This window comes from Tachysurus fulvidraco, chromosome 14 (assembly GCF_022655615.1).
Source record: "Tachysurus fulvidraco isolate hzauxx_2018 chromosome 14, HZAU_PFXX_2.0, whole genome shotgun sequence".
In the NCBI taxonomy this organism is placed as follows: Eukaryota; Metazoa; Chordata; class Actinopteri; order Siluriformes; family Bagridae; genus Tachysurus; species Tachysurus fulvidraco.
Window position 1 is genome coordinate 4,429,100 of NC_062531.1, and position 13,454 is coordinate 4,442,553.

A 13,454-nucleotide genomic window follows, 5' to 3' on the forward strand; every position below is an offset into this window, starting at 1 on the left:
AACAGACAGCGAGAAACTAAATAAATTGCACTATATGTTAGTGTACAAATCATGGAGCATCTTCGTGTACAACAGAGATCCATATTTCCTAATTGAGAGGTGATGCTGCATTTATGCAATCAGACCACATAATGGCGCACGGTCCCAGGTGCCGTTTTGGTCCCGTCACATGTAAAGTGGTTTAGGCTCAACTAGGTTTTATACATGTTTAAAAAAAAACTCATCACACAGCCCTTTTTCCCCCTCTGAATCAACCATTATGTGGAAAAAAGGTTGTCAGACAATTTTGTTCATAATGTTAAGAGCAAAATACAGTAATTTGATGTTACTTTGAATACTAGTAGGCTTTCTCTTGCATTCATTCAAAATCATAGTGATCAAAGGCTTTTACGGAGCGACCGAGTGCTTCTCAAGAAGAGCCATCAAAGTTAAATGCTAAGTGCTGCCAGGGTTCAGTACAGAGCCCAGGTTTGGTGCATCAAACTTCCTCAATCTGGTGATGACTAATTTATCTCCAAAAAAAGGAAAAAAGAAAAAAAAAAGGAAGAAAATTGGCCATCAAACCTTGAAAATGTAATTATCAGTGATAAATGTAAAATGGTCACAGCTGGAAACATGAGTCCTTTTAAAATGTATAACAGAGAAAACTGTACTAAATAATATACTATACATGTTTGCTGCTTAGGATTTTAAGGTATGAGGAACGACCATTCAACGTGTTCAAAATAAACCCAAGCTCAACAAAACCACATTCGAAAAAAAAAACCCAGATCTTCAGTGTTTGTCCACCATCGACTAGGTCATGGTGGAACTTGGAAACAGCAGATGTGAAGCAGGAATGAACCCTGCTTGGGACACCAGTCTATTGCAGACCAGCAGACACACTCATTCTCCTTTATAAATCCACGTGCATTGTGTTTGGATAGCAAAGGACCCCGAAGAACCTGGATGAAAACCACTTGGAACTACTTAAGGTAAATAACTCTGGGCAGACAATAACCTGTGAACGGGAAGGAACCTCGGACCCTGGAGCTGTGAGGCAAAAAAAGCTACTTCTGTGCCACCCCCCAAATTCCTCATCATACATCCATGTATGCATCCATCCATCTGTCGTCTGTACCTATGTAATTCTACACATGGCTGCAGAGGACATCAACCCATCAAAGAACATACACACACACTTATTCACACACAACAGACAATTCAGAGATGCCAATCCGCTGACAATACCAAACAAAAGCAAAGTAGCTGAAGGAAACCCTCAAACCATTGGAAAACATGCAAACTCCACACACACAAACACACACACCATATGAATACATTTCTTAATTACTTATAAGTATTTTTAAGAGGTTCCTTTAAAACAAGCCAAGTTCCTAAAACTGACTTGTATATACTGTAGTCCTCAGGGTCCTTAAGCCTGATGCTCTGCCATTTTGCTGAACTATTAAATCAATTTATAGATGAAACAACAACCCTGTTATAGCCATAAATAAAAATACATCTTAGAAAATGTGTGAACTAAGCACATTTATATAATGAATTTCATCTAGCGTTCCCATTTCATATGCATTACCATATGAAACGGTCTATGTTTATTTACTACATTTTTATTGCCACACCTCATACATATGATTCCGCTGCAACAAATTAGCTTCCCATCCACAGTGTATTCCTAAGATAAGTAGTATATAGTAAACTACTGATGTATAAGGCCAACACGACACTTTGGGATATGTGGTTATGCTCAATATATTGTGTTTAATGTCTTACTTAGGAGATCCTTAATCTTATGAGCACAGTATTAGGGTAAAAGTGCAACCAGCTGCATAATGTTTATGTAGACAAACCAAAAACGTTCCTGTGATCGAAATTTTCTACCTTTTTTGTTTTGTCTGTAGCAAACACCATAATAAGGTGTTCTCCAGGTGTTCAAAAACTTTCCTCCGTGTCTGTGTACCTGAGCACTTTGCTTCATTTTCGTTCGTTTATTCAACCAATTAAACTGTTCCCCAGTGACCTCTCTTTATATTAGTGTAGTAATGAAGAAAGTTGGTAACGTGAGGAAGCTTGAGCAGTCGCACTTCTCCGCAGTGTGTAGAAGTCATTGTGCTGCGATCCTGTGACTAAACGCTCCCTGGAGAAAAGTGTTATTAGTCAATCTCTGCTGCTCTCATTTCATCACTAGAGGATTTAGAGCAGACACTTTTGGGCATCTTGATGTTTCAGGAAAACTCTTTAGGTATTCTATAGTCTCATTCAACTATATTATCTGTAATTTCTGAAGAAAAACATGCTAGCTCTGCTGACACTCTGTTCTGTACTAGGCAAAGCTGCACTGTGGTGTATTAATGCACTGGACTGTTTTATACAGTTTGTTCACTTTGTGTAGTAATGTGCAATTTATTTAGCTTTGTCTCTTGTACTGTAGGTCTGTATTTTATGCAGCATGGTGATCCCTTCTTTTCTGTGTACCAGCTGTATACGGCTGAAATGACAATAACCATAATAAAAGACTTGATGTTCGAAACTGTCTTACACGATGACTGTCACTGAAGCATTGCTGAGAAGAACTAAAGCAAACATTTCTTTCCTTTTTATAATGAAACACTACCAGGCTGGGTGTAAACAGTAAACACTTACAATTAGTGTTTCAAATTATTAATTTTTATTTGCTTGGCTAAGCAGCAAACCCTACCAAACTAATTCCATTTATTTATGTATTTATTTAATTTATTTATTTGGCTAAGCAGTAAACACTACCAGACTAAGCACATTTATTTATTTTTATATTTGTTTGTTTCTTTATTTGTTTGGTGGCTAAGCAGTAAACACTACCAGACTAGACACATTTATTTATTTATTTATTTTTATATTTGTTTGTTTCTTTGTTCGTTTGGTGGCTAAGCAGTAAACATTACCAGGCTAGGTACATTTATTTATTTAATCACTTAATTATTTGTTTGTTTGTCTGTTAATTTAAAAAAAAAATAAAAAATCTATATATATATATATATATATATATATATATATATATATATATATATATATAAATGTTTTTTGATTGGCTAAGCATTAAATACTACTAGCCTAGTTACTTTTTTCCCATCAGCACAGTATTTTTTATTTATTTTTTTACTATGTATACAAGAATGTACAAAGCATTTTTAATCTTCGTTAAAATGACCTGCAGCTAATTGACACTGCACTTTTTTAGCATATAGTTTAACGTTACAGACTGCCCTCTAATATTAGCGTTGAATAATATAAATAATAAGTAATAAAATGTAAATTGTAGTACATTTTACGTAATACAAATATAAATGTAAATTGTTACCCATTATGTTTTCCTGTTATAATTAATGATTAAAAAAAAACCTTAAGCATTTAAGACCTTTACATCAAACATACTGCAAGTGAACTTTAACACATACACACACAGTTTGATTATTCAATCTGATCTCACGTCCGATCACCCGGTGATTTTCACTGAGCCACTTGTCTTTATTTTGAATGAAAACATCAATCTTTTGAGAGAAAATAGTCCTTGCAGATGACAACATATACAAAGAAACATTCAAGAAATATACAGCATCATCCACATATCTTTTAATTAGCAAAACAGAAAATAAATGAACACCATGCTCGTCATTTGAATGTCGTCAAGAGTCCGATCTTTCAAAAACCGTTGCGCGTCGAGTAAAAAAAAGTGCAAATATATACAAAACACTTCATTGCAGCCAGCGTTTGAACAGACTCATTCCTACAATTCCTGTGAACTGACTTAACAAAAAAAAAAAAGTAAAAAAAAAAAAATGGAAAGGATGAAAATGACAAAAAAAGAGACGTGACTAAAAAATAATAATTTAAAAAGAAACCATTCGGAACCAATAATTATACAAAATATATTTATATATTTATATAGAATTAAGGACTAGGCAAAGCAGTCATTCATTCCTCAGTCGATCAGCCAGTCAGACACAAAGCTACTTCCTCTCCAGACACATTGTTAATGTTAATAAACTCCTTTTATCTTTAGAAACTGTAAACAAGTCTCAACCATATAATTGATTATAACATTTGGGAAAAACAGACAAAAAAAAACAAAAAAAAAATGACAAATAAATTAGAATCAAGTCATCTGAGACAAAATGTGTTTTTTTTTTTAAAAACGTTTTTTTATAACTAGAACACTGACTGAAATGTAGATTATGGATCAAAAAACACATTTTTTTTTCCTTCTAGCGATTCTACAGAAAAACAATTTTTCCCCCCTCACTCACTCCTCTTCTCCTCACGAGTACAGGTGCTTTTAATAGTATTTTAGCGTTTTTTTCCCCCTTCTTTTTCTTTTTCACATTACACACTTGAAGCATGTTAGAAAGGCTGTGCTGCAAAAAACGAAAAAGAGAAAAGAGACGACTTCGGACCGTATGGCTAGAGGAAAAACTCTCTATTAAGCAAAAAAAAAAAAAAGTGTGAACAAAAAAATTAATTGCCCTGATGGCTGTTAGTCTTACAGGCAGTGCGTATGCGGAGAAGGAGGCCCTTCCCGACAGTACGTTTGGCTTTTACTCACAGTTCAGGAATTCGGATGTAAACCTTGAGATGTGGTCAATCAAACTGATCTTGATATATAGATATATTTATTTCTATATATTTAATTTTTTTGGTGTAGATTTATGATTGGATTTAATTTTACTGAGTGGTTTCTCTGCTGACCTGGCACCTTTGTCACTCGAGCACGCAAGTTGTTTTTTTTTCTCCTGTTGCATCAGACCCAGATTCCACATTAGCCGTCCCCCGTTTCTCCTCCTTATCCTCCTCTTCCTTCCCCCCCACGGAAAAATACAAACAAATGTTCAAAAGGATATGACTTAATTATCTCGGTGGCTGCTTTTTAAATGTAAACGAGCTCCAAATTCTGGTACGAAACACCTCGCTTCACCTCACCCCGATGACGTGAAGTTTTAAAGTGATTCGGAATCATGACGAAAAATGAAAACGTCCTGAACAAATTTTTCCAAGCTGGAAAAAAGGCGGAATTACATGAAACCATAAGTTTAATAGGAATTAACACCAACTACTGAGCAGCTGCTTGATGATATGCCGAATTGAGAAACTTTTAAAGCAAAGGAGGATTTGTCCAAATTGAAGCAGGAAATCTTAATAATTTATGCAAATGTTTGAAGATTTGAATTTCGCTAAAGGCCAGTGAAGCACATACATTTTGGGTTTATTACCCAGACGTCCTTGTACATTCGTAGTCCAACTGAAAGCATAATTAATAAGCGTGGCTATTTCCAAGGACAACTTCCTACACTCCAAATCCCAACTGAATTCTGCTTTGTTTCGTTTGTGTTTTTTTTCCCCCATTAGTCTGCTCGGATTACTTTGACTTCTTTTAACCTTCGAAACGTACACATTATAATGAAAACATGAAACTTTCACGCAGCTGCATAAATCCTCACGGACGACCTTAAGAAAGTGTCTACGTACGGAAAGTCTTACACGTTGGCAAAAACAGAGGAAACGATATGATCGATCGCGATACTGTACAACGAAATAATGTATCGTACATTCTTGCGTTGGAGGAAAAATAAATAACACAATAAATTAGAAAGCACAATAAATACTCCATTAAAAAGCAAAGGGCAAAACTCAGAATCGTGTAGCAAAAGAAAAAAAAAAAAACAAACAAAAAAAAGCTGGTAATATTTTCCAATTTGCTTGCGACTGTTTTCCCAGAGTACCTCGTGTTTTCCTTGAGATGCTAGGGTCAAGGAAAATGAAAAAGGACAGATGATTTAAGGCTGTGTCGTTTGTAGAATAAAGACAGGATTTTGAAGCGCAGCGTTAAGTTTCCAAGGGACGAACCGAGGCGCTTCGATAGAAAATCTGAGGCGGATATCCGGGACTTGCATCTATCTGCGGCGAAAACTAAAACGCCAAAAATGCCTTTTCAAATCAATCAACTGATCAAATGATCGAAAGATAAACAGTGTGACAGTGTTTTCTTGTTGTGCTTGGTGTAACGCTTACACAAGATACGTTTTTCAGAATTTTCAGAAACAGCGACAATGGAACCAAAAACGTAAAACAATGGGAATTTTTCGTGGTTTGGAATGGGACGCTGAAATTTTGACTCATGGCTTCCGTTTTTAAACTCGACTTATTGCTCTTGGATGGATGGGTCTATTAGGTCAGGATGCCTGTTATCAAAGTATGACACTTGAAACCCTTTCCCTTCTGGGAAGGACCACAGATCTGAGTTAAAACACTCCAACCCTCACAGTAACACAGTGGTATAATACAAAAAAATTTCAGGAACCGAGGATTGGGTGGGGGTAGGGGTAATGGGGTGGGGTATGGGTTACAATATCAAGGGAAAAAACCCCATTAGGGTAGAAGTGGCCAGCTTGAGGCCATGTTCGAGTCGGGGTTCAGGGGTATGTCCAGACGTTAACAGAAAGGCAAGCTCTGAAGGGCGCTGATTGGCACCGCTCAGGTCCATTTGGCCCCAGAATCATGACAGAGAGGGATGTGAGAAAAAGGCGCTATTTTTTATTTTTATTTTATTTTGGCCTATGGTGATCGAGGATTGTTTGAAACGAGGATGTGGTTCCTGTATTCCATGCCCACTTTTTTCATGTTTTAAGAAGTGAGAGCTTGAATTGAATTTTCAGATTTCCTCGGACCACCGGGCCTCTCTCAGAGCTTACAAATGTCACTGTTTTAAATTGCATCGTTTTGCTTCCGGCTTCTTTATTTCCCCCTTCATGGCACTGGCTTCTACGACTTAGCACAGCTTATACGGCAACGGCACATGTCACCGTTTCTTATTGGAATGTATCTTAGTGATCCACAGTTGTCCGATTCCAAAAGTTTTTTTTTTTTTTTTTTGGCAGTTTGCCTTCTCAACGAGACGGTGACAGGAAGAGGGTGAGAGAGAAAGAGAAAAAGAGAAAGAGATAAAGAGAGAGAGAGTGAGAGAGTATCAGAAAGACAGAACTTCTATCTTGAGACTGAGAATAACACACAGTGAGAAATAGAGAGAGAGAGAGAGAGAGAGAGAGAGAGAGAGAGAGAGAGAGAGAGAGAGTGAGAGAGAGAGAGAGAGAGAATATGGAGAGAAGAGTTGCGGCGTTTTGGCTGTGCAGGTTCTGGTCCAGAGAAATAGTGAAATATTGGGCATCCGTGTGCTGTGGTTGCTTGGGTGGTGATTGTCCAGTGTGTTTATTCTCTCCTCTTCCCATCACAAGCTATGGATGTTTCTGTGCCGGTCAGTTCCTCAGAGCCTTCCAGCCAACCCCTTTCCCTCTTCATCCCCTCCCCTTTTCCCTTCCTTCCTCCATCCTTCCCACCCTCCTCTTCTTCCCTCTTCTCTTCCTCTCCTCCTGCTCCATCAGCTGCTACCAGACATCAGGTTAATGGCTTGTTCCAGTTTGTGTCTCAGTTTGTGTTTGCGGCAGTACCCGTCTCTGTCCAGTGCTGTCAAGATCTGCATGATGAGAGGGCGAAAGAGAAGCCATTAACTGATAGGCACACATGTGTACACATACACACACAGACACACACACACACACACACATGTTCTAATTCAATATTCTGTAGTCAGCTTTCTTGTCACGGACCGTTTGAAAAGACACGCACATCAAAACCGACCCGATCTTACGGAAAATGGAATTTGCAATTCATGGATTTTTTTTTCTTAACCAACTTTCTTAAGCGATCTGGAAAAATATATCTCTGCATATAAAACTCATCGCTGCTTGGACGACATGAAGTTCTTTTTTTTTTTTTGTTCCTCTCCGGCTTATAATTCACCTCAAAATTAGCCGTACTGATGATTTTGTTGTTTTGATGCAGTCGCGTTATATATATAAATGACCGCAAACACACACTGTTTATAGGAACACTGGTATTTGTTATCTCGAGGATCGACGAATTATTAATCTACACAATCTTTAATAGATGGATAGATGGATAAACAGATAGACTGGCTGGAACAACAGCTGGTTGGATATGCAGATAAGTGGATGGATAGATAAATGCGTGTTCCGTGAATAAACTAAAATAACAGGCTATTAATATGGGGTCAGAATTGTTTCGTTATTCTGAATAGATACATGATCCACAAATAAATATAAAGAGTTTCACAAATATTTTTACAAATTTCACAAAAAGAAATGAAATTCACAAATAAATAAAATGGGATTTGCAAATAAAAAAAATATTTATAAATTGTATTTATTTGTGAATTGCTTCCTGCTCATTTGTGAATCACGTTCTGTGCATTTGTGAATCACTGCACGCATTTGTGGATTGCGTTCTGTGCATTTGTGGATTTGAAACATTTCTAACGTCAAGACATGCACAAGAATCCACAAATAGGTGACTCCGCCCACCGTCTACTCCAGCCAATCACGTTCTGATTTACTCGCTCTTCACACTACCCCTGGACCCATTGATGATGCTGAAATCGTTTCCAAAGAAAGCAGAATTGAACTAACCCTTAGTGCTGGCTACAATCCATACAGGGTTACCAGATTGGGCTCGAATCTGCGACAAATGTTTTTTATTTGTTTTTTTTTTTTATCGTATTTTGCAGTACATATTACACTGTGATAGTGCGAGTAAATCAGAACGTGATTGGTTTGAGGTAGACCATGCCACGATTGGTCAGCGCCACGAGACCGTTGTCCGATTGGCTGGAGTAGACGGTGGGCGGAGTCCACCTATTTGTGGATTCTTGTGCACGTCTTGACGTTAGAAATGTTTCAAATCCACAAATGCACAGAACGCAGACTTTTAACATTTAACCTGAAGAATTATGGTCAGAAAGTACGGTTGCAAAACTGCAGTACATCAATTTGGATGGATGAATAAATAGACATACAAATATTTGCAAACTAGAAAATGAGATTTATATCTTGATGAACTTCAAAAGCGATGGATGGACTTCTTCGGGGTGGGTGGGGGGTGGTGTGATTATTTGATGGTTGTTCTGACTATCTGTGGGATGGGTGGATTGATGGATGAATGGATAGATGGATGGGTGGACTACTTGAGTGACGGATGAATATTCTGAGTATTTAGGGAAAGGATGGATGGAATTACAATTTGATGGATGGACCATTTGAGGGATAAAGGCATAGGCTGAATATCTAAGGGATGGATGGGTGGACTAACTATTTGACGGCTGGACAGATGGGTAAAATATTTGAGGGATAGATTGATGGATGGACGGACTAACAATATGAGCGACATAGGGACCAATACTTTAAGGGGTGGTTGGGTGGACTTGTGATATAAAGAGATAGATGGATTGACTTATGAGGGATGGATAGATGGATGGATGGATGGATGGATGGATGGATGAACTTACAATATGAGAAATGAATGAATGGATGGATTAACTTATATGAGGGATGGATGGAGGGACTTATAGATGGGTGGGTGGATAAATGGACTTATAGCTGGATGGCTGGATGGATAGTTGGACTAAATATTTGAGGAAAGGATGGAAAGTCTAACTATTTGAGTATTAGAAGGATAGACGGACTAATACTTATATTTATGGTCTAACTATATGAAGGATGGATTGATAGACGATGAATGAACTATTTAAAGAACTGATGGATGGAGAACTTGAGGGATGAATAGACAATTGGATTAATAAATGGCTAAATAGATGGACGAATGAATGCATGGATCCATAGTTAATGATCCAGACATCAGCAAATGAAGTAAATGGACGCATTTAACCGAACGTTCTCGTTCCCTGATCACATGACTCAGTCTTTTTGTTACACAGGAATAAACAGGAGTTTATCATTGACTATAACTGCATAAAGAAAAGAAAAAAAAACATTCGACATTTCAGAGAGAATTAAAACTGTTAATGGAATAAAGCAGGTCTGGGATCAGTGTGAAATGGGTGTGAATGGATCCGGTGGGAACGCTGTGAGCTGAACCCACCTCCTCTTTGTACTTGTTGATGTAAAAATAGAGCTCATTGAGCGCGCTCAGTGTGTTGAATTCGCTGCCATGGAGACGGGACTGCTCCACCAGATAGGCGTCCATGTCTTGATCGCTGATACTCGGCATCTTGCTAATGTCTCTGTAGTACCTGAAAACACACAAACACACACACACACACACACACACACACAAACACACACACGATCAATGCTCTCCTTATTCCCAGCAATCGATGTGAATTTGCCAGCGTGCCAAAATCAAACACAACCTCACTGCCACTGCTGACTGTGAGGGTGTTTACAAAGGAAGTAAGCAAGTTTCATTCCATAACAATATGCAATGGTATGTTTGGTAATCAAAGCAGGGCATGTGGTGGCCTGCAAAACCAGTTAGAAATTGTTCTACTACAAATGTCCTGCTGGTGCCTACAGGCTTGCTGAGCTGCATTTCCTTTTTCATGCATCTCAAACATAGGATCCTCAGGATGGCTCATCGTGGTCATTTTGACAGCATCAACACAATCAGTCACTGTCTAATGAATCATATTCAGCTAGATCTTTGTAGGAAGGTATAATAGGCAAGAATTTAAATTCAACATATACAATTTGTTAGAAGGAGAAAAAAATAACTATTGCTATCATTCCTTAAAAAAACCTTCCGAATTATTCATTCATTCATTCATTTTCTACCGGTTATCTTGGGTCACGGGGAGCCTGTGCCTATCTCAGGCGTCATCGGGCATCGAGACAGGATACACCCTAGACGGAGTGCCAACCCATCACAGGGCACACACACTCACTCACTACGGACAATTTTCCAGAGATGCCAATCAACCTACCATGCATGTCTTTAGACCGGGAGAGGAAACCGGAGTACCCGGAGGAAACCCCCGAGGCACGGAGAGAACATGCAAATTCCAAACACACAAGGCGGAGGCAGGAACCGAATCCCCAACCCTGGAGGTGTGAGGCGAACGTGCGAACCTCTAAGCCATTGTGCCCCCCTACATTATCTCATTTTTTATTAATTTATTTATTAATTTGCATGTTCTCCCCGTTCCTCAGGGGGTTTCCTCCGGGTACTCCGGTTTCCTCCCCCGGTCCAAAGACATGTGATTTATGGGGTGATTTAGACTAAATTGGCTGAATGCTTTCTTTACTAGTTATCAACACTCTTCTTTTAGTTCCAGCTCAAGTACATTTGGCCAAAATATGTCTTTACGTTCAACAAATTTCCGACACACAGGTGGCTAGGAAAGGTTACTCAAATCCAAACAAAGCGAAAGGGTTTTAATGGTCTCATACCTTTCCACCCAGCTCTTGTAATTGGGGATATCTTTAGCATAAAGCAGCTTATTGGATGGCGAGTCTTTGCCTAGACGGTGCTCCGATGTTGAGCACGAGTCCATGAAGGTCTGAGCCACCACCGACAGACATGCGTCTGTGATGCTGCTCTTATGGATATCGAACACAAACTGTGGATTCTTAATCACGTTCACCCAGAACCGTAAAGGCAAGCTGAGAGAGAGAGAGAGAGAGAGAGAGAGAGAGAGAGAGAGAGAGAGGTACATTCAATGAATAAGTACAGTATTACATGAAATAACGTACTGTAAATTTATCCGTATTTGTGTGTGTGTTGACTCACCAGTTGCTCTTCCAGGTGTGACGCACATCTGGGTCACTGATCTGTCTCTTGTCTGCCTGCTCATCCAGAAAGTCGAACATGTACTTGATGGCCAGTGGAAGGGCGCTGCCGCGGTGAGCCGTACTGAACACCGTCTCGAATAAATCATCCACAAACTTCTGCAGTGTGCCCTGACCGTGCAGCAAATACAGCAGGCGGTTAGAATTTTATGCTCCGCTCAACATGCACACCATCTTTGATCGGTGTTTCGGGCATTATGAGGAGTCGTTCCTCTTAGTGCTGCTTCTCGGTTAGGCTTGCTGAGTGCATCGAGGAAGACACATTGTTCACATATAATGCAGCTTAATTCAGCATTATGCAGTGAATACAGCCTATATACTGTACCGTAAATACTTCGGCTCACTGAACACGATTTAAAGCCTTTACTGTCCTTTTAGTTTTAACTTTGATTTATGTTTAGCTTCAATAATGCTCTGGAACAAGTCAGACCAAGTTTATGTAGAAGTGATGGGACAGAATGCTAGATAGGGCATGAGTTTGCTAAAACATGCACTGCTGAGATATTAAGAGTCATTGATGGTCAGGATTGAGGAATGAAATGATAGGAGAATGAATGGATGACTCCGTGGGCATATAGATGGATGGATGGATGGATGGATGGATGGATGGATGTATGGATGACGATAAGAATGGCAGGTTTGTTGGTTGGTTAAATAGATAAATAGAGTTATAGGCTGATGGTTTGATAGATGAATGAATGAATAAATGAATGACTGAACAGATGGAAGGATGATTAATTCGATACATGGTATTATGGTTGGACAAGTATTTGCATGAATGGGTTTTTTTTTTGGCTGCACAGATAAATGGATACAAGGATAGATGCTGGATAAATAGCTGGAAAAAACTGTTGAATGTTCGGATGGATAGACGGCTGAATGGTTGGTTAGGTGGACAAATAAATAGACGGATAACCGCACGGATCTGTCACTGGATAAATGTAGGATGGAGAGTTTAGATATATGTTTGTAAAGTATATGTTTATGGATGGATGGATGGACAAATAAAGGGTTGTATAGATGGACAGGCAAATGCTGAATAGATAGAGAGACATATGGATGGAGGTTGGTTAGATGGACAGGTAGATGAATGGATGTGTGAATACCTTTGTGGCCAAAAGACGGGTGAGGTAAATCTCAGACACCATCTTGCTGCTGCGGTCCCCTTCGCGCTGGTCTGCATGCTCATGGTTTTTCACCAGGTGCCACAGCTTGGTGCCAGTCTCCTGGTCAGGGGTGATCATGGGTGCTCGAGAGCGCAGGCTGTCCGGACTGCTCGAAGTCCTGAGCAAACTCTCTGTATCGGGAAAGGCACATAAAACCCACACAATGTCAGATAATGACAGATCATGTCCTGGTACACAATGTACCTTCAGTGAAGAAAATTACTGTCTGGAGTCGTTGTGCTTTTTTTAAGGTTCAGCAGAGAGAGAACAGAGGTTTGTCGCACTGGGTATTAAAATGTCGATAGAAAGAACAACGTACAATAATCTCTCTTATTGTAAAGAGTTTTAAAGACTTCTTTCCAGCCGCTGCTTTAGTTCAGCTGTCAGCAGCCATTTGCAAGTGATAATATCAGGTCTTTGAGGCTCCTATAACTGTCTCTTTTGGACTAAACTGAATGAAACTGAACAGCGATAAATTCGGTAACATGGTAGCGAGCAGGACTTTGAGATGAACGAATTGACCTTGTCACACTGATCGCAGACGAACTGCACTGTTTTTCTGAGAATTTAGATCAATAGAACTCGAGCTGGATCAGTGAAA

At 39.1% G+C, this 13,454-nt stretch overlaps 1 protein-coding gene across 1 annotated transcript in view; it reads right to left on the reverse strand.

The window, feature by feature from the left end:
* Positions 1-3,442: 3,442 nt before the first annotated feature.
* plxna3 (plexin A3) overlaps positions 3,443-13,454 on the reverse strand; it is a 188,933-nt gene continuing 178,921 nt past the window's right edge. Inside the window, exons 28-32 of the mRNA XM_027151064.2 lie at positions 12,794-12,984; positions 11,629-11,798; positions 11,289-11,501; positions 9,982-10,132; positions 3,443-7,501 (exon numbers count right to left, since the gene is read on the reverse strand). Of these exons, the coding sequence (XP_027006865.2) occupies positions 7,406-7,501; positions 9,982-10,132; positions 11,289-11,501; positions 11,629-11,798; positions 12,794-12,984 (821 nt within the window). The 3' untranslated portion in view covers positions 3,443-7,405. The remainder of the gene's footprint in view (positions 7,502-9,981; positions 10,133-11,288; positions 11,502-11,628; positions 11,799-12,793; positions 12,985-13,454) is intronic.